Source organism: Syngnathus scovelli, chromosome 13, assembly GCF_024217435.2.
Source record: "Syngnathus scovelli strain Florida chromosome 13, RoL_Ssco_1.2, whole genome shotgun sequence".
NCBI classification, from domain to species: Eukaryota; Metazoa; Chordata; class Actinopteri; order Syngnathiformes; family Syngnathidae; genus Syngnathus; species Syngnathus scovelli.
The window spans coordinates 12,337,916-12,359,753 of record NC_090859.1 but is presented as its reverse complement, the minus strand read 5'-3'; the positions used below and the strand labels follow the sequence as shown (position 1 = coordinate 12,359,753).

Sequence of the window (21,838 nt, the reverse complement as noted above, 5' to 3'; positions counted from 1 at the left end):
ACAGCATCAATAACGTTAAATTAGCCGCTTGCTGAATTAAGGTGTCTTTAGTAAACAGTTGATTTGGAAGGAAACTCGAGGTCCGGTCAGGTTCAAGATTCAAGATTCAAGAGTTTTTATTCGCCATGTTCGAGTCCCTTTGTGTCAAACGCTCGTACAAGGAAAATGCCGTGACGACATGCTGATGAAAAACAGAAGACTTTTTTTTTTTTCTTTCTAAATAAATCTCAAAGCAAGAGATAAAAAAGTGAGGGAATAAAAATAGAGCGGAACAAACATGGTTGAATCGGAGGAATTGATCAGAAAGACAAAGAAGTGAAGCACAGAGAAAAATGAAGCCGTCGGAACGGACAAAGCGGAGACGCACACAAGCCTACCTAACGTTAGCTGGGCGACCCCTAAAAAAAAAAAAAAAATGGAAAGGGAAGTTATAAAAAGTCATTCACTGGGTCAGGTCAAAATATGCAGTGGGTAGAAAAAGTCTACACACCCCTGTTCAACATAAACCTATAAAAACAAACATGAAATCTCAAAAAGTGCAAGGCTGCACTTTTTTTTTTTTGCCATAACGCCAAAAAGTATTTCATTTACCTTCATCCTCCGAGACATCCAAAATCTCATCCACCGTCTCGGGAAAACTCATCCGATGCTTTTCAGCTGTGATCTGAATACAAACGAGGACAACGCCGAGATGGAGGGGTGAGAGGTCACAGTTTCGATTGTGGCCTCCGCGCCGAACACACCGAAAGCGGCGGCTCACCGCGGAGACGGATTCCTCGGTCACCAGTTTAAGCACGTCGATGACGGAGATGTAACCGAGACGTTTTGCGATGCCCAGTGGAGACGTTCCGTTCTGCGTTGAGACAGACCATAATAATAAAAACAGATTTGTCCCTGTTGTGGTTTACATTTAATCATGGAGCCATATTTTCATAAACATTATATATGATATAATAGAAAGTTAAGCCCCGCCCATAACTCACCGACGTAATCTCGTTAGGCTGGGCTCCGTTTTTTAACAGCAACGTGACGATATCAGTGTGACCCTGCTGAGCTGCTTGGTGCAAAGGAGTGTAGCCCATCTGCAGGTGGAAATGATTTTTTTTTTTTTAACTCTTCAGTGCCATTGACGGATATAGACGTCAAAGATATTAACCAGGTTGGCAGTGAAGATTTTTTTTACCCGTGTTTTGCTATTCACGTGCGCCTGCTGTTGCAGTAGGAACTTGACCATCTTGATGTTACCATAGTGACAGGCCACGTGAAGGGGCGTGTAGCCCATCTGGAAAACAAAAACGAAAAGATGCTAAGTGTTCAGTATTTGGACTCCAAGTCATATCTTTTTGGGGGGATGTCAGATTACCCGTGTAGCGGCATAAACGGACGCTCCCTGTTTGACCAGCGTGTCGGCGATGCCCACGTGACCTTCTTGAGCCACCAGATGGAGAGGGGTCAATCCATTCTGCGGGTTGATAAAAATAAATGAATAGTAGAACTTTCTGAACAGTTCATTTGACATTACCTTGTTTCCAAGATTGACATTGGCTTGCTTGGAAATGAGTAGCGCCACAATGTCAGGCCGTCCCTCCTGGGAGGCCAAGTGTAACGGCGTGATGCCTTGCAGGGATTCGGCATTGGGCGACGCCCCGTTCTGCAGCAGGCAACTGGCCACCTCCATCTGGTTCTGCTTGGCCGCTATATGGAGAGGCGTGTAACCGTTCTGCCGAGATGAAGACAAGAGTGGATATTGTGATGTTAGATCTGTGGGTTTTCGATCTGGGTTTTAAATTTGGTTTTACTCGGGCAGTGCTGTGGGCTGATCCTCCCTTGCTGACGAGAAGTTTTACAACATCCAGGTTGTTGTGGTGAACGGCCACATGAAGGGGCGTCAGACCGTTCTGTTTCGAACGCACGGACAAAACAAAACCGGACATAAATGAGACTAGCATAAAATGACGCAGGGCTAACGTTGCGTTCGAGAGCCTCACTTTGCCGGCCGCGTTGGGATTGGCGCCTCTTTCGAGAAGGAGCTCTGCTACGTCCACCTTTCCGTATTTTGAGGCCACGTGGAGGGGGGTGAAGCCTTTCTGCTCAAGAGAAGAAACAAAATCGATGAACATAAATAAAAATAAAAAATTGAGAAAAATCTGGAAAAAATCGGAAAGAATTGAAAAAAAAAAAGAAAATTCGATTTTCCGATTATTTATCACCTTAGTCATTTTGATCTGCTGCGCTCCAGCATCTAACAAGATCCGAATGGTATGAATGTGTCCTTCCCGCGCCGCGATGTGCAAGGGGGTGTGCCCCGCCGTGGTGGACGAGTCCGGGTTGGCCTTGTGTTCAAGAAGCAGCTTGACCAGCTCCTTGTGTCCCATACGGGCTGCACAGTGCAAGGGGGTCTGGTCGTCCTGGTAACAGCAACAAAAACTTGAAGACCCCACGGATCAAAATAACCTCGGTGTGTACCTTCGCCTTGGCATCCACTTGTGCTGAGTTCTGCAGGAGAAACTGGGCAACTTCACAGTGTCCTGCTCTGGAGGCCATATGGAGGGGGGTCTCCACTTTCTGGATACATTTAAGTTATTGGAATTACGGTATCGGCTTGCTGAGCAGATTTGGTAGTGCTGCTCTTACCACATTGGAAGCATTCGGTGAAGCCCCTCTCTGGAGCAGGTTCTTCACTATGTTCAGGTGACCCATGAAAGCTGCTACATGGAGAGGAGTGAGGCCAGACTGGAAAAACAGGAATAAGAGGTCAAAGTGGAAAATTCATGCATTGGATCTGGGATAAGGGCTCACCTCTGTGACGGCTTCTAAGGAAGCAGAGTGTTTGAGGAGCAAGTCCATTGACCGCATGTGGTTCTTCTTGCATGCAATATGGAGCGGTGTGAAGCCATTCTGGAGACAGAAAAAAAAAAACATAAAACTCAAATATAATTCACACAAAGCCGGGAAAAAAATAATTACCAGAGCTCTAGAGTTAGCTTTGGCTCCTTTGTCCAGAAGAACTTTGGCCATACGATGGTGACCACAATGGGCCGCTACATGAAGAGGCGTTAAATGGTCCAGTGTGATGTCATCGATTTCTGCGTTGTATTGGAGAAGCTGTCTCACGCAGTCCATGTGATCCCCCTGAGCTGCCATGTGGATGGGGGACAGACCATTCTGCCGCGAGACGAGAAGAAAGCGCAAGTTGGGTTTTGATGAGGCTGACATAGAAGCTAATTGATATGCGGGAACATCGTTAGTTGAATAACGTTGGATTCACTTGGATGATATCAAAGGACCCGTCAGGGTGGAGAGATGATCGAATCTCACTGAGCATCTCATTAAACGGTACCTTGGTCTTAGCTTGGAGGGGAGCACCGTGTTCTAGCAAGATCTCAATGATGCGAACGTGTCCGTTTCGAGCTGCACAGTGAAGCGGAGTCAATTCATCCTGCAAAAAAAAGGACGAAAAATATTTGGTAGAAAAAGCGACTCAGCTTGGGGGCGACAGATGGGCCCAATAAATATTTGGAAAGAAATATGCAGTGATAAAATGCCAGCTCAGTGCACGGAGAAGCAGCTGGACTAGAAACGAAAAAACTAAAACCTACCTTGGTTTTGGCATCGATCTGGGCCCCTCTGTCCAGCAGGAGTCGGACCATCATCATATTGCCCCTCCTGGAGGCGATGTGAAGTGGTGTGATGCCGTTCTAGTCAAAAAGAAAAAATGAAAATAAATTCTAGTATCTTAAGACAAGGTGAAAAGAATGTCTGTCTTTGCCTGACAGATAATAAGTGAATCACAGCTGCGACCGCTGACCTTCGGGGTGAAGTTCACGTTGGCTCCTCTGTTTAGCAGCAGCTGGGCTACGCTCATATTCTCATAGTGGGCTGCGATATGTAGAGGGGTGAAACCGGTCTAGAAAGAAAAGCACATTTTGTAAATTGGTCGTCCAGGTCCTGGAGGAGCAAAGCAGGTGACTGAGGTTCTTAAATAGGCAAAAAAATAATAATACAAAAATTTAATAAAATTACAAAATTAAAAATAAGAAAATAAATTAAAAAAAGATAAAGAAAAAAATATAAATAAATAAATACAAAGAAGAATACAAAAAATACAAAAAAAATGCATATATGCAAAAAATAAAAACATAAAAATCTAAATAAATACCTTGCTGAGAACATCAGGATTAGGGTCATTCTGCAGGAGCACAGCGGCGGTGCGCGTGTCGTCATTTCGTGCAGCGATGTGCAGTGCGGGGAGGCGGACCTTGCCTTTGGTGCCATAGTTGATGAGCAGTGCTACGACGTTTTCATGGCCCTGCTGCAGGGCCACTGCCAGAGGGGTGAAGCCGTCCTGAAATGAGCAAAGCAAGACGGGCCGACACAGGGGAGAAGGAATTCATGGTCGATCGGGGCACAGTCAAATATTCTTTAGTTTGCTCCAAGAGGTGCAACAGAGTTCTTCTTGTCTACTTAAAACAAATCGCTTATGACACACGCTCACGCTCCTAACCCGAACCCTAACCCTAACCCTACCTCAGTGGGGAGACTCTGATTGGCGCCGTTCTCCAGCAGGAACTTGACCACCTCGAGGTGATTTTCCTGTGCTGCCATATAGAGAGGACTGAACCCTTTCTGTATGAAACATACACATTAATATTATTATTAGTATTTGGTAACAGGAAATTAAAAAATTAATTACACAAATATTTTTTGGCTTCATGCAAATACAAAAAAAGAAAATCTAAAAACCCTTTTGAGTTACGATCGTGACATTGGAGAAAATAAGACTATGTAATTTCATAAAGTGGCCAAATAATGGTGCCCTTAACCTTGCGATGACTTAACATGCATGACCTCATATTCTTTTAAGTGGCTTACATGTGACTGGGCATTAACGTTGGCTCCATAATTGACAAGCTCAGCCACCACTTTCTCCTGGCCTGCCAGTGCCGCGATATGTAGAGCAGTGTTGCCTTTCTGGAGAAGGAAGACGAGACGTAAGTGATCCAACCTATCATAAATGAAAAATTGAAAAGTATGCACGGTACCTTAGTTGTGGCTTCGAGTTCGATGCCCGAATGGAGGAGCTCCAGGACCATTTTTACGTGACCTTCTTTAGAGGCTAGATGTAACCCGTTGAGACCGTTCTTTAAGAGAGAATAGGGGGGGGGGGGGTTAAAGATGGATTTAATCTCGACAGGCCAACAAATGTATTCCCTTGAAGAGTCTGTGTAAAAAAAAAAATGTGTGAGAACATATCTTTCACCGTGCAGCACCTCATTGAGTTACCGACCGCCTTTCTAAAAATAGACCACAGCTATTCTGTTCAGACAAAACGCACAATAGTAATGAGCGAGCGGCCTCGCCCCACTGCCTGCCTCTCTGTCTTTATTCCAAACTCGCTAAGACCGACCTGACCACCAGGAGTCTCAGTTGGCAAGGGTCTTGCGGTGACGGGAAATAAAATGCGCCAAATCACACATTCCATGTTAGTTTCCAATGACGCAACAAGGTGAAAGAGTCCAAAATGAAAGGCAGAAGATTGAAAGGATGTTAATGCGAAATACTGAATCATTAATGTACTCCACTTTACACTAAGGTGAAGTCTTGAATTTTTAATTTTCTTTTCTGTCTTTTTTATTAGTTCCCGCCGGGACGCTGCTTAGACTTTCCTCTGAGGCAACAAGAACATGTTGGCTTGCAATGAAATGATTCACTCAAGACTTTAAGTGAAAAGCAAATGTTTCTTATTCTCATTCTGGCTGTTTCGTAATCGTGACCTCGTTACGGCGGGAAATCCTCGTTCCTTCCAACGTGTTATGAAATAGCTCCAGAAGCCCTTCAAAACTAGTTTCTAATTTCATTGACTTCTTTAATCATCCATTTTTATAACGCCTAAAAGCTCATCATCATGATTGAAGTGTACTTTTCCCAAGTCAGGTGTCTGATTGGCTATCAGGTATCAAAATACTCTGACCTATAAATTCTCAATCATGCAATTATATATTGTACTTGACTTTTATCCCACAATATGGGCTTGATTATGTTTGGATGCGCTTGCTTACCTGATTAGCTATATTGATATCGATTCCATTTTTGATGTGATCTAGAGCTTTGTCCAGGTTGCCTGAACGAGCGGCGCGCAGAAAACTGGTGGATGCATCAGCCTGCAAAAAAAAATTAAACACTTTTAGTCCATTTTTCTGCTTCCTTTCATTGGAGCTTGTGCTGACCCTTCTGTTATACGCATATTGGCCAATAGGGGGCGGTAAAGAATAGTCACAATTGCTCAGTAGGAATAAATAGCCTGAGGATATGAGCAAAAATTGCAAATTCCATCATAATGCAGGAAGGGTCAAAGTGCAGGGTCAAGTAAATGCATCTTTACAAAGTCCATCCCAACAGAGTATCATCACTAACGTCCATTCACAAACGGAATGTCATAACGATACATCTCCATCCAGGAAAGTAGTGCAGATCGATGTCAAGATGAAGTCACCGCGCTGAGAATTAAAAATCAATAGCTAGGCTCGGCAGAGTGGCAGCTGCTCCAGTTTTAATGGCTAGACGTTCCAGTCGCAGCACTGCAGATTCTTTGCTGAGAGATTTTTCAGATTGGTAAAAAAAAAAATGACAACTTCAGTATTGCAGTTGTTGACGTGGCACAAGTCAGTGTAAAGCCAGATTAAAAATAAAATCCAGATTAAAAACATATCAGAGTTCAGTGTCATATTTGCCTGCTTAACACTTGTAAAATATTTCCTAATGTTTTAATAAGGGAACTATTTCAAATATGGAAATTATTTCTCCATGCCTGCGAAACAATGGGGAGACAGATCAAAACGAGGATCTTCCTGTTGTTTCTTCGTTGCCTGAGCTAAAGCGGAGCATCTGAAATATTTATAGCCCGTGTCAGGCCGCCGCTTCGGCGAGCCGTTACAATCAAAGGAAGCTTTTTTTTTTTTCTGACTTTATCACGTAGCCCGACACATTATTTTAATTTTAAGGCTGATTTTTGGGTTCAAATACAAAACATATTGTCAGCAAAGGCACGTGGAAAAAAAAAAAACCCACACATACAAGAGTTAATATGAACACAGCATGCATGACAGTTTGAGGTCACATGAAAAAATTATCATTAAATTTTAATAAAATACAATTTGGACACAAAAATATGCTTTAGATGGCGCGCAAATTTTGACTATGGAACTATAATCAGCATAGACCCGAGTATGCACCTGATGTATCTGAAGATTAGAAAATCCTTACACTGATTTTGATTACAAAGTAATTGTTATATGAAATGGAACAAAACAAAATCAGAAATCAAAACAAAAATTCAAGGTCGACTAGTAACACAGAAAATATTGTTTCAGATTTCCTTAAAGAAACAAATAAAAAATATTGAATGAGGTTTTTCCTTTTTCTAAAAATAAAGTAGACCAAACTAACTTTTGTTAACTTGGGTGAATTTTTCCATCTTTTGATTTTGCTGAGATTAAACATACTTGTTTCTTTTAACTGCATAATTCATTAGCTTCCATTTTGAATTTTAAAGACAGACTTTTTTTTTTTTTTAATGGTCTAGCAAATATGCAGTCAAGACATCTTTTTGGGTGGATTTGCCCCGTCATTCCTCAGCATTGTCCCATTGCTTTTCGATTAATCCGCAGGGCGAGCCAGCATGGATGCGGAGTCACTCAGCCACACATCATGTCCATATTTTTCTCTCTCTCTCTCTCTCTCTCTTTCCCTCAGCCAGCTTGCCCTCTCACGCTCTCCTCGTAACCTTTCAATATTCATGAGCACTGCAGAAATGCAACCTCCAAGGCATGCTGGGTAGAACCTGAACCTCAGGGCGTCTGCTGATGACATCATCACTCCATGTTGACATTTTTTTTTTTTTTTTTAAAGACACAATTATGAGCCCAATTACTAAAATCTAAATCCATATACCTGCAGCTAGAAAGCATACAGAAGAGGTAAAGGTCAAGTACGCGTAGCTAATGTGAACCACTCAGCACCACGTGCCTGCCATAACGATAACATACAATCCCGATGGCAGGAGTGAGCAGTCAGCAGAAGGAGTGATGGATAGAAAGGAAGAAAGAAGAAGACAGGAAGGGGATATGGACGAGAGGGCACATGAGGGGGGGCAAAGTTACACAAGTGCATGTCAATGAAGCTCCGCCCATCAGGTCTGAGATGGTGGAAATAGTTGATGACACATCCGGAATTGCAAGACAGACACACAAGTCCTCCGAGCTAGGCTTCCCACGATATTTTTAAAAATTCCTTTCTGTTGAGATATAAACAAACATGCAGCATTACAATTTGCCCTGCTGTCAACAAGCGATGACATATGCTCATCACAGCGGGATACGCTCCGCACGAAGGAGAATAAAACAGGCAGAATGACATCACTTGGCTTCCTTGTGGAATGGAAATCCTTCCACGTAAAATCTCAAAAAAAAAAAAAAAGTTATGATGGGGTTACAATGAACAAGGATGAAGGGTAAACAAATGACCTGAAGTCTAAAAAGAGTAGGAGTCAATGTAAAGTAGAACAATTCATTTTCAGATGAAGGTAAACGGAAAAAAAAATGGCGTAAGAAAATTCATTTTATCGTTTTGTACGTTTCCGACACTCCTGTCATGTTTGTCGGGTAATAGAGGAGCTGTGTCCTTTGGGATGTGGCCTCCACAGCCTCCTTGGGCTTAGAGAAGTGCTGATAATGCAGCTAAGCTAGCATGCGATTAGGCCGTGGAGACACGTACGCTCCTGTCGCTCTGCTACCATGCCTACCGGCTTGCACTTTGAAACTGGGACACAGCTTGTGGAAATAGAGCCCAAAAAAAAAAAAAAAAAACACATTCAAATGGCATCGACATTCATTCGAAGGGGGGGATATGAAATTACAGCCAAGCATTGAGACACGCCCAACTATTAAACCTCACCATCTTTTTCTTATGGTCAGTCAAAACAACCCGATTGTTTTTATTAACAAGCAATCAACCGCAACCACAATGGCTTGACTTGGTCAAATACCTTCTTTGACTACATGAGCTCTTAAAAGGTTTTAATGGACTGGTCAATGTGCCCCATTTCTCCTTCTGTGTGCTTTGTCTCTCTGGTATGGAAGCCTTGATTTATTTCCATCCGGACTGTGCTAATTCCATGTTGTTTTAATGCAGCTCTCATGATAGTTTATTACAAACAAGCTGTTCCAGTAAAACATGGCTACATTTATTGGAGTACTCAGCCCTCGCGCCTCTGTGGTTGGAGTAATAATGGATGCTTTCGATGGACCTGACCCCGATTGTTTACTGAGAAAATGGCCGCCCTGATGTTTGTACTTGGTTCACTTGAGAGATAGCCAGAGTGTAAAAATAAAACTTTTCAATGTATTTTTTAGGTATTGTCTTAGCTGTCATTTGAACAGGGGTGTGTAGACTTTTAATGCAAACATGGCGAAGTGACATCACCGAAACAATGGCAGCCGGTAATTGCCGATGTTCTGTTTTGATATTTTCATTTTCCACATCGGGAATGGAGTATAGGAGCTACTTCTTGTTGCTATTCACTGGGACAGACGTGGACGGGCTTTTTATGTGTCCTCTTAATGAGAAAGAAGGTAATGTGTCATCGGGATAGCAGCCAGGCGACAGATGAAATGGGCCCATCATTCAATAACCAATCAATAACGCTCGACAGCTCTGAATTAAAGCGTCCCTGTGTTATGCCTCTACGGTGGCGATAAGTGATACTTGCCAAAAAACTTACAGTTCATTGAGGACGCTTACATTTTTCAACTCGAATAATGTTAAGTTGTATTATCGCCGATCGCCACTAGGCGACAGACGTCACAGTTCTCTACGATCAAACGTTGGATAAAAAATCTGGACTTGTCTTCAATAAAAAAGACCTGAATTACATTCAAAAAGATTTCACCAGACATGCCAAGGATCAAACTAATAAAAATCAAATCAACAGTCATCACATTGCCTTCATGAAATCTTTGCGATCATAAGCCGCCGGCGTTATGGCGAGCTTCTGTTTGAATGCATTAGTGGACTTCTGAAGGCCACGTGATCCTCATAGACCTTGATCACTGCTAATTCCATGACATAATACCCAGCTCCACTTGGAAATGTGTGTGTTCACCGTGTGTGTCTATCAGTGTGTATGGCATCGTGCCAGTCGCTATCGCTTTCCGTCTCCTTTACACTGATACTTTGGAATTAACGGAATTACTCATCTTGATTTTGTTAATGACCCACAATGAATCATTAGCACTGGCTATCTACTGTATGTAGGCCATTTATGTAAGTTAGATGAAAGTTTTCTTTGAACGTTTTGGACTAGGCTGCGAATAAATTTGTAGCGCGTAGCTCGAGCAACAAGCTAATCCCCACCGCTGCCAACATTTCACGTCCGTTTGTATAACCAGGAAGACATTTCGACAGCTCATCACCATCAAGGCATGCCCTCATCCGTCTCCTCATCCGGCAATGTGCAGTGTCATCCTGTAGTTTCCATGGTTACGTCAGTCACCTCAGGCTGCCTGTCACCTGACCCACAGGGGCTTATAATGAACTTTACCACAAGATTTACGTCCCCCCCACCCCCCCTTCTGTGTCGCAGCTTGGCCTTGCTTACAATAGTGACGGATGTTCTGATTAGAGAGAGCAGGCAAGCCACGTGAGATCCCGACGACTAGCTAAAGAATCTCGTTTTCCCCGATCGAAATGATGCTGCTGAAAGCAACGCCATTAGCTTCTCGCTAATACAAATGTGTGTTGAAGCTGCGTATTGATTTGAAACCTCTGCGTCATGGTTAAGAAAGATATTTTCCCCTTCTCACATTAACATATCTGCCTCCAAGAGCTTCGTTAATATTTAATAGATTTTATTCATACATTCAGTCACATAATGGAGTATTTTTACCGATTACTCCGATAACAATGAATGAACGCGGAATGGTTAGCCTAATAGCATGTTTGCTTAAGTCATTAAAAAGTCATTAAAAATGATCAAGACTACATTTGTTCTGTGACACAAGCTCAACGAGATGTAAGATGGATTTCCAGATGAAAATTGGTGTTGGTTAATCTCGAATAGGATGCGAGAAGCATTCAGCAATCACACAACTTTGCTAGCATCACATCAGTTAGCGTTAGATACAGTGACACAGAGGTGCTAGCGCGTCATTAAAGGTGCGGTGTAATCCTAGGCTGGCAGGCAAATATAGCCCACTGGCGCTTTGGGCCACGCTGAGTGCCGCTCAGTTCTGTTCGACCTTGGCTCCTTCCTGCCCTCCCTTTCCTATAAAGGCTCTCACGCCAAAATAAAAAAAGATTTTGTGCTAGGCAGATTTGTCTGCATTTACTAACCATAACAGTAACTTTCAAAGGTAATCAGAAAAGTTAGTTTTTCAGAAATCCATAAATGGGTTACACAAGATAAATAGAATTTTGTAATCAAACGGTAAAAAACTAGCAAAGACTCGGCACTTCTAATGAAAAGTGATGTACTGGGGGTGTGTGTGCTAGCAGGCTGACCCAATTGATTTACAAAAACGTTAATTCCACTTAATTAATACCCTTACGACCTCCTGATGCCTGCTGTTTTACTATCTGTCTTTTTTTAAGAAAAAAAAAAACAATTAACCTAGAATACAATAAAATTACAAATGAGTGTGTTGGAAAACAAAAATATTTTAAACAAATTTCTGATGCTTGACATGCCTAAAACGTATTTTAGATTTTTCTATTTAGACTCAACAAGATTTTGTCTGGCCAACATCCCAGATTCTAAACACGCTTTCCTGTTCCGCTAACGACCAAAATGGACTCAACCTTTCGATACTTTACAAGCTTGACAAAGTATGGAGAATAAATTGCTTTGTTCCACACAGGTTACTGTTTTGCCCTCAGGAAATGGCGAGCCCTCTCACATTAAGCACTTGTAAACATTTGGTATTGACAGCTGAAACATCGCTTTCACAAACTTCTTTGTTCTCAATAAGTTGCAAAAAAAGCCGGAGAAAAAAAAAATCCACAAGGCAAAGCAGCAAAAAAAGGGTGGGGAAGGAGCAGGACTAAAATTCAGAGGAGGCATTGCAGCATGAAAGCTTTCTCTCCTATTTATGACACACAAGATGTTCTAAAATTTTAAAAGAGATTACACAACATCCCCAACCACTTTCTTTAACACGCACACACACACACGTGATAATTTGCCATCAAAAGAATATAGTGGGTGAAAGATCGAGTTCTGTCAAAGCTAGCATCAAAACGCTAACACAATCGGTTCCATGAAACCGATTGACACAGGCTAATGAACTAATTCCGGTACTACAGTAACATCAACTGTGTGGGAATATTCTTATAAAAATAAAATAAAAATAAAAACACTATCCTTGTCATATCTTCTGACATAGCAAATAGATTTTTTTTCTTCAAGTTTGTCTTGAAATCCAACTGGCAATATATGAAACAGATTAAACCATGCAATATTCATTCTCATGAATCATTTTGGGGCTGCCAAGGTTGAGTGCACAGGCAAGCTCATAAAATGTGCAGCGAAAAGGCAAACCCAGCATGTGGGAAGCGGGGGTGAAGATTTTAAATATAAATGATCATTTAATTGGAGACTTAAACCGAGAGCATGTCACTGAATTGATGATCACCTTTCCCTCCATTTTGCATTCACCTCATTCAAGCATCAGTCATAAGGGGAGAATGAAATGAAGCAAAAAAAATGCATGGAGGGGCAAGAAACTACAGTGGCATCTTCTTGAGACATGACTGCGAGAAGATGAAATCCAAATGTACCCGGGCCACACCTCCACTGATGAGAACAATCAAACACACGCCAGCTGAGGCCCTCGAACCGAGCGAGTAAATTATGCTCGCGACCACTCAAGAGTGACGGATGACGACGAGGAGACGGTATCATCTCCTACCTTGCGCCTGCGATCCCTGGATCGATTCCTCTTTTTGATCTTGTCCTCCTCCTTCTCCCGCTGCTCCTGGGCGGCGGCCTCGGCGAGGTCCTTGGTCTTGCGGAGCTGCTTGGCGGCTTGCGCCATGGTGCCGCTGCTGCTACACTGCTTCTGCTGCTACCAGTCGTCCCCGTTCCCTCTTGTCCCCCGAGCCCCCCGTCGAGCCCCCCGACTAGCTCCCCTCGGCTTTCCACCGCGGCATGCGTGTGCTGTCACACCTCCCCGCCAGCCCCTCCTATGTACAACCGATGGAGATGCTCCGGCAGCCACAAGCCACACGTCAGCTTCAAGATGCTACAGCTAGTGGTGCTGATGCGGCCACTCAGTCGCTCGCACTGCGCTGAATTGTCCCCCCCCCACCCTTCCTCACCCTCTCCCCATCTCCCCTCCCTCTCTCTCTCTCCCCACGTTGCTCCCGGAGACCAGTCACGCAGTGCCGCGTTTGCAAGCGAGTGGAAATCCTGCCGTGAATCTCCCTCTTGTTTGTTTTAATCCGCCCAGCATCCCCATTTGACAATTTTGTTCCGCATGGCGCTTTTTGTCATCCGACAGAGTCGCTTATTCCAGGTACAAAGAATGCTGCAGAATGCTTTCATGCCACCCCCAACCCCACCCCCATCTCCTGGCTGTGGATTTTCCATGCCACCCTCCCCTCAAGGAGGGTAAAAATAGTAAAACAGATGCTTGCAAAATAATTAAAACAGCAATCATCTTTTGGTCAGTAAATATCACCCCCCTCCCTTTCTACACCTGCAGGGAGAAATAGGAAAAAGGAATGGAGCCTCTCTCCCTACCTCATCTCCCCCCCCCCCCCCCCCCCCCACCCCCTTCCCGTGCAACATCATCTTTCTTCACACCGTTGCATAACAAAGTGCAGCTCACACTGTCAAAGCAGGAGAGAGCGTGTGACAAAACCAGGGACAGATACTAAATATTAATTAGAAACAATGTTAGTTCCATCTAATCCACTTAAGCAGGCGGAAACAATTTAAAAACGGCCCTGGAAAAAAAAAAAAAAAATCGACGATTAATAATTCCGATGACAGCTCGATTCATTTTTAGTCCAATTGATGGTGCCTTACCGGGCATGGACTATACTGCATGAAAAAAAATTCAAAAGGGGAAATAAAAATGAACAAGTGTGCACACCCTTAAACTACTTGGGATTGCGTTCAAAATAAAATAAAACTAGACGTCTTGTTAAAGTTGTTTTGCATCTGCCTCTCTTCTAATGTTAAGGAGGACGTTAATTCATTTATGATCAACATGAAGGCGCTTTAATTATTTCCTTTTAGCCTCAGGGATATTTTAGTGGACTCTGGAGGATTTTCAAGGACATGCATATATTAGTTTGTTTTTTCCTGCAAACCGCAGCAGATCCGCAAGTCATGGTTACGTGCAACATCACAGTAAAATCCAAATAAATAAAGATAAACATATCTCTGGCATCATTTTTTTAAAGCTTTTTGTGTGTGTGTGGAGGGGGGGGCGGGGTAGATATTAGATGGTGCAGCCTATCTTATGACTCCACTAAAGGTCATAGATAGTATATTAAAAGTTTTTGATCTACCTTGCAACATCCCCATGTCAAGCTTTATGTGAGCACCCTTTAGTGGCGTTTTGAGATTACTGCAATTCAAAGCGTCCATCTGTCTGTCCGTATGTCCATCAATTGATCCGTCCAGCCAAACCCCTTTCTAGTGTATGAATATTAATATGAATCAGCTAATGACTCAGTGACACTTATTGTAAATAAAAGTGCTTCAATTGCCATTATGCGCATTATTCCTCAACTTTTATTTTTTAATTTTTTCTTTCTTTCTGCGCTTCTATCTTTGGTTCAATATTGTGGCTATTTTTAGATGCCAATTGTTTGATATCGGAGATGTGACCACACTATCGTTCAAGCAGAGTCGCTTGCTTTTTGGGACTAAATCCAACACAGGCAAATATATATTTATATATTTTATTTATTTATTTTTCTACTGCTGCACTTCCACAGGTACAACTTTAGATGTCACTAACGTTTCAGTAAATGAACCAGAATAAAATATTTAGTAGGAGCCGCTTCTTTAAATTCATCCATAATAAGCCAAGCCCTGCAGTAAAATTTGACGCATGGAATTTTGAATTACTTCACTTCATTGTTAAAACGTTCAGTTGAGGAAAAAATTCTAAAAAAAAACTGTTAGGCAACTCTAAATTGTCCATATATGTGAACGTGATGATTATTTGATTTCAAATTTCACATGTGCTATGACTTTGCATTCCTGAGACATCTGGCAGTGTTGCATTGACAAAATAACACCCCACTTTTCCAACACATTCTCATTGCGAACTGTCTGCTGGAATGACTCACAAAAAAAAAACCATTTGATTTGCAGCTCATCCATCGCCTTGCAAAAAAAAAAAAAAAAAAAATCAACAAGTCTAGCGACCCTTTATCATTCTCAGGCTTTGCACGCCCACCCCTCCATTAAGACCCATTGAGCCATGCCAGACACACTCTTGTGAGAATTCAAGAGCTGCAGGGCAAAAACAAGGCCTGGCGCTCGTCCAGAAATCATCTCAGCATCAACGCGTGGAAGCCAAGATGGCATAATCGTGCAGAGTAGTGCAAACCACGCTGATGAACAGCACACGTGAACTTCTTCTATCAGCTAATAGCAAAACAACCTTATATTTCATTATTTTCCATTTTTGGCACTTTGCAGTCCACAAAGAAATCTGCTGACTTTGCTAATCTAGAGAGTGAACAGACCCGGAGCACTTGAGGACAAATCTTGTGCCGCTCTCGATCAATGTCCATCGACTAGGCCCGTTTTTACCCGACTTTCATTCCCGTAAGTGGATTTGCTCTGCAGTGTGTGCTCCTAAAAATTCAATGGGATAAAGTTCAAAGGTCATCACGAGAAGGAAACAGGCACCTGTCTTTTGCTTTTTCATGTTTCGTATTCAACGACTCTAACATTAGGTACAATTTGAGCATTTTTATGGTATTTGAAAAATTTAGAGGATTCTGTGATTCTTTAGTGTACCACAAGAGGGAGCCCTAGTACCACAAGAGGTACACCCACAGACTCGCAACTTGCTTCTGTACATTGTTACCTATATACGTTTGTAAATTTTTATGACAGGTATCTCAATCGAAGTTTACTCTACACTCTCTTTTTGTTTTGTTTTGTTTACTTTTAATATTCCTAAATTCATAAATGGCTGCATCAGGAATAGAGGGATCAAGAGAGGCAAGGATGCTCAGGCAGAGGAGACGAGAAGGAGGGAGGGGGTCATTTTGATTTTGTGGGAGAGGAGCGAGCTGCACTGCAGCAATTGGGCGTTGGCTCGACTCAGCCGGACGAGAAGAGAGCACGCAGAGGTTGTTGGGACGTCACTGAAGGGGACGCAAGCGGAAATAGACCTGTGTTGTGTGGTCCTATTCGTAGCCGCATGCGTGTGCGTATGTGTGTGTGGGCTGAATGTTAATTGAAAAATAAAAGGAAACCAACGTGATAATCTGTCTTTAAATTTAAATGGACAATGGCAAAAAGTATTTAGTTGATTTTTCATGTACTTCATTTGGGTAGGATAGTTTTTTCTGTTAACTTTTTACTTTTGTTCTTCACAAAATGTTGAGTCAATGCAGGCTAGCATTTTATTAATTGACATATTAAAGCACTCAGTCTTAATTTTTGGGGTACATTGCGTAACCAATGCACAAAAAAAAAAAATATTCCAAGGCAATAACGGCAAAAGATCAGCGCACAAGCGGTGGGAATAAATTATCGGGCAATAAAAAATTAAAACCCATTCTAAATTAATTCCCAATAATGTCATTTTGCTAACATTTGTCTTATTGCGTCCTCTCAATGCGACAGTTGCACTTCCCGCTCGCACTTAACTACTGTACTGCAGTTTTCCGCAGCCTCATGAAATATGCAAGAAGAAGCATTGCCATTGGCCCACTCACCTTTGCACAACTGTGTGAGCGCGCGCACAATGACGAAATCAAAGAAACAGCTTACTCAGCTGTGATATGCTAGTCTGACTGGCTATCCAGCATCATTTATAAAAGGGGTGGAGACTCTACGACTCCATACATGCCCCCCTTTAAGTATTTACATCTGGCATTCTATGATAATTCAAAAATCAAAAAAAAATGTACAGATGCTCCTTGATTCATTCTTGAAAATCAGAAAAATTGTTGTAATTGCACCCTTCTCCACTAGATGGCAGACAACATGTAACAAACAGTTTGATTCAGGTGAAAAAGTTTTGCTTCACAGATAAAGTTTGTGCAAAAATTAAGAAAAGTGGTGCCCAAAGACGTTTCCACCCCGGAGGCAAAGCACAGTTGCCGAAAGATAGCATAGCGGCATAAATTAGCATTAAACTAGCAATTGAAATGCACACCAGGAGACCTTGTACCATACAAAGGGATCGTCACAAATAGAGCAAAAACTGAGTCACCAAGCTCAGATAACACTCCTATGAGTCATGGGGGAAAACCCAACTGGTTTTCTCGCTTCTATTTTTTATGAAACTGCATCGCTTGAGTGAGTCGAATGCAGCAAACAATCTCTGTGCATAATGTAGCGTCAGATGCAACGGCAAGGGGGGAAGTCCTCAGGGAAATGTGGGCAGGTAGCATTTAAAAAAAAAAAAAAGAAAAACCAATGACAAGACACATTGCTGATTTGCTAAGCAAGCTGATTGTCGGTCTTTCAAGCAGCAACATCTGCTTCCTTGCAGAAAAAACCTGTACCCAGCGGGCAGAGAGTTTTAAATATATTTCAAACTCATGCAGTAAATATATATGTGTATATATTAAATGACATCACTCTATTAAACCCTAATTGTTTTCCGAAAAATCTATTATTGTGGTTTCCCGGGAACTCATGGCCTTTGAGGGAAGTGTCTCAAGACAATCTCATTAGCAGGACGATCGACTCCACGGACTTAACATTGGGTGCTGTTAGTGAACCAATTATGGCGTGTAAAGAAATTTACCTCGGGCAACGCTCAGCAATCACTTCCTATCAAAGTGAGCGATCGAAACGGACGCCACATGGTGCACATGGCCGACGGCGTTCTCCGACTAACCACATTGTAGTGTATAATGATCTAGGTTTACGAGTGGATCACTTACAAATTAATTATGATTGCTTGGTCATTCAAAAATGCAATAAAAAAATGATTTTTTTTGATTGAATTAAATATTTAATCCCAAAAAGTGTGTGTTCTGCAAACCAACTTTCAATTACTTCTTCTGCCGCAGCAGGCACATTTACGTAATGAGAGTAGAATAGATAGCTCGCACAAACTGTGGTTGAGCTGTATCAGGATTCTGCAGCTCAGCCTCTGCACCACAACTCCACCTTCCTCTCCCATTCAGCTGCAGCTCACTGACTTACCCCAGAGACGTTTGCAATGCGACTAAACCTCGAGGCCATGTGGGCTCACTGGATACAATATTAGGTACACCTGCAAGTGTATATATACACACACAAAAATGACATCATACAAATAATGTAAGTGAACTTAAAGTTCAAAACAGACTAACGTGACATGTAGACAAGAGGTAATTGGGAGCTGAGATGATAATCGGTGGAAAAGACGCTGTCTCGACATAACCCAAGACGATGTTTAATAATGCAAAGCAAATTTGAGTGGGAGACTCAAGAGATTGCCTTATGCCTGCCGTTTTGTTTGCGACTAAGCTAGCAAAAATTTTCATCATCTATGAGCGTTGCTGAGATTTTTTTCTGAGATTTTGGCTCACCCGAATAGGAGAGTTGCTATAAGGAAATAGAATGATAGACGATTTCACAAAGGGAGTACCTCAGGGTTCTGTTGTAGCACCCATGTACTTTGCAATATGTTATCCCTCGCTCATATTCAGACACAATTTTTTTTTCTCAAACTGCAGATGGAAGCCAATTTCTTAGTTCTATTCACTAAATAAATAAATCGACTTTTTTTTCTGGGTAGCCAAGGTCGTATATTCTGCTGCAGAATGCTCAACGATTCCAGTTAGCAACGGCATTGGATTTCAAGCCATTCATTTCAGTCGTGACTCTATGATACTTGATCCAAAAATCAGAGTCCAGAGAGTCATGTGATCGTCCCAACACAAGGGTGAGCAATTGCCAGCCATACATAATTCAATGTGATAATACTGCAAAGCAGTGAGTTCAATGAAGTACACCCGCTGACTCCTAAAAAGAACCTACAAAATATTTAAAGTGTGACGGGCGGTGATGGTGTGTGTGTGTGTCGGTGGAGACGTGCAAAGAGGGAGGGAGAGGGGAGGGTTGCAGAAAAGGAGGGTGATGAGTGACTCTGCAGATTTCAACAAGAGGCCACACTCTGGGATATCGGAAGACTGGAAATTGAGTTTTTCGTTTGACTCTGACACAATCCGAGTGATGAAAGTGAAATGCATTCCAGCACAGGAGATGACTATATTGATGGATGAAGGACTAATATTGCCAAAACATGGCTCTACTTTATAAATATTGCATTTTTGGGTCAATTGTTCTTTCTGATAAAACTATGTTACAAAATAAACGTTGGTTGCATCCTTATAAATAAACAGTATGACACCAAAAGAGTAATAAGGTCTCCAATTTATTGATACATTTTAATCTGCTCACCTTTTCCTAATCAGTGACTTCCTCCTCAGGGTGAGATTAGATTATTTTGGGGTGCTTGAAGCTTTATTTATCGATTGATATGATCTTTTTGCTGATTGGCTGTGAGAAATCACATGGTTCCACGGCCATTTTTTTTAAGTAACCACCTCATGGCCCCAAACATCTAATTGGCCGGTGGAGAAAATCAGCTTTAACTAATATTAGTGATGCTGCCTGTAAAATAATAAGATGTGAGTCAGAGTGTGTGTCGAAAAGATCTGCACCCGAGAGAGAGAGAGACCGAGCGAGAGGGCTAGTGATGCATTGCAGATAAACTGCAGTCCAACCCCTCCCTTTCTTCTCACCTATGCACCCCCCCACCCTCCTCCCTCCCCTACCCACCCTTGTTGCTCATTTGTTCCTTGCCACTGTACACGGACGGCATCACCGTCCCGCACAAGCACACACGGTAACTTCATCCCACACATCCCGTCACACCTTGCTTACCTCGACATATCTTGAGATAACCTTTGCACCGCTCTGCTATTCTGTTTTTCATCCATCCCGGGACACTCAGGATCAATGTGGACGTCCTAGAATAAAGGGCAAAATATTGTAGAAAAATTAAAATAAATCGATTAAATGATATACGAATAAATATTAATATAAATAAATAAATAAATAAATAAATAAATAAATAAATAAATAAATAAATAAATAAATAAATTCTAGGAAATTAGGCCTAAAAAAAAAAAGAAAATTTGCAGCAATGATGTAGCAGGCTACTGACTTGTTTATCCCAAACTAATGGAGGAAAAATGTCAAACCCTGAACCACAGAAATGCCACTCACACCTCCCTTGAAAAAAAAATAACATTTTGATGACAAATTGACAGCTGCAGGTTTAAATGTGGCACATGTTGCCGTCCCGTGAAGGCTGCTTCACTGACAAGTGCGGCGGCTACCTGAAGGTAAATGATCCTGCGTGTGGAAGATCGATTTGTTGTCGAGGTCGAAGTGGCAATAATGTTATGGCTGTGAACAAGAGAAGACGACCCACGGTGATTGCGAGGCAGGCAGACTAGCAGACGGCTTGACAACAGTGTCGTGATTCATCTTTTATATTGAATCAAGCCCAAAATGATTCCTAGCCTAATCAAATTTATGTGACGGGAAATTCTATATTGGATAATAAGGCTTTGCATTGAGATGACCTAAAAGAAAATGAAATAAATCGAATTGGACCGCTGTCAAGGCAAGAAAATAATCGAATGTCAACAGTTTGAGCGCTGTAGGTATCTTGATGTCCATGTTTCTGCTTAGTCAGCTCATTTGCAACATGGCAACAGTGTCGATGTGCTAGTCAGCCACGCGTCAGCTCTCCGCGAGGTCACGCTGTCCTTGTATCCACCATACGACAAACAAGCATCTGCATTACAACACTGTTTTGGGACTTGAGAACTTTCAAGCTAATTGATGGGCCAGATTTGGCTGATCACATTGGCTTGTAGTCATTTCAGCACCTTTCTGCACCGCGTTGGAGCCTTGAACTCGCTCCGACCGGCTCAGTGGCTCTTGTTGCAGGACCCCACCCAGACCCACTCATCACACCACACCGTCTGTGACCCTCTGAGGAGACCCAACATCTAAAAGTCCGGCATGTTCAAGGACGATGGAAAATGGGGAAGGGGCGTGGCTCGGATTGTGTTCATTTACATGGGATACGGTGCTAAAAATAGACACGGCGCTTTCATGCCGCAACTTATTTTTTTCAGTTTGTCCTGCACTTGCAGAACAGTGAGGAGAGGAAAACCTCAAAACATCTATGCAGCTGTTTTTGGTGCATTAAATAGCTGCTAATCGTTGCACATCGACCACATTCAGATTGATAGATGATCAATAGAGGGGGTGCATTGGAGGAAGGAGTGGTTAGACAACACTCATTGCACACAATGATTTGAAGATTTCAGTTGTGGGTGTAAACATGAGATAAAGCTGCATAATAAGCATCTTTTTTTTTTTTTTTACAAACCCCACAAAAGTAAAAGAAAAAATTCCGCAAAACATATTTCAAAAGGGGGACAGTGACCCACATGCCCCCCTAGCTCCGCCAGTGCTTTACATTTCTCCCCAAAAGTCTTTTTTTTTTTTAAACAAGGTGAACCTTCATATAGTTTTTTTCTTGCCTTGAACTCTGCCATGATG

General features: G+C 42.2%; 1 protein-coding gene across 15 annotated transcripts in view; it reads right to left on the bottom strand.

Annotated features, from left to right (window-relative positions):
- The window catches only part of ank1b (ankyrin 1, erythrocytic b), a 28,507-nt gene extending 15,156 nt beyond the window's left edge, over positions 1-13,351 (bottom strand). For 7 of the 15 annotated variants that reach the window (XM_068652841.1, XM_068652842.1, XM_068652845.1 and 4 more), the window contains exons 1-22: positions 12,963-13,351; positions 6,060-6,161; positions 5,043-5,141; positions 4,873-4,971; positions 4,528-4,626; positions 4,160-4,345; positions 3,809-3,907; positions 3,600-3,698; positions 3,341-3,439; positions 2,968-3,165; positions 2,800-2,898; positions 2,635-2,733; positions 2,467-2,565; positions 2,211-2,408; positions 1,800-2,087; positions 1,523-1,720; positions 1,364-1,462; positions 1,184-1,282; positions 984-1,082; positions 761-853; positions 592-664; positions 378-398 (exon numbers count right to left, since the gene is read on the bottom strand). In XM_068652841.1, coding sequence (XP_068508942.1) covers positions 378-398; positions 592-664; positions 761-853; positions 984-1,082; positions 1,184-1,282; positions 1,364-1,462; positions 1,523-1,720; positions 1,800-2,087; positions 2,211-2,408; positions 2,467-2,565; positions 2,635-2,733; positions 2,800-2,898; positions 2,968-3,165; positions 3,341-3,439; positions 3,600-3,698; positions 3,809-3,907; positions 4,160-4,345; positions 4,528-4,626; positions 4,873-4,971; positions 5,043-5,141; positions 6,060-6,161; positions 12,963-13,088 — 2,671 coding nt within the window. In that variant the 5' untranslated portion in view covers positions 13,089-13,351. The remainder of the gene's footprint in view (positions 1-377; positions 399-591; positions 665-760; positions 854-983; positions 1,083-1,183; positions 1,283-1,363; positions 1,463-1,522; positions 1,721-1,799; positions 2,088-2,210; positions 2,409-2,466; positions 2,566-2,634; positions 2,734-2,799; positions 2,899-2,967; positions 3,166-3,340; positions 3,440-3,599; positions 3,699-3,808; positions 3,908-4,159; positions 4,346-4,527; positions 4,627-4,872; positions 4,972-5,042; positions 5,142-6,059; positions 6,162-12,962) is intronic. The other 8 variants (XM_068652846.1, XM_068652847.1, XM_068652844.1 and 5 more) reach the window with 3 other exon arrangements.
- Between the last annotated feature and the right edge of the window lie 8,487 nt (positions 13,352-21,838).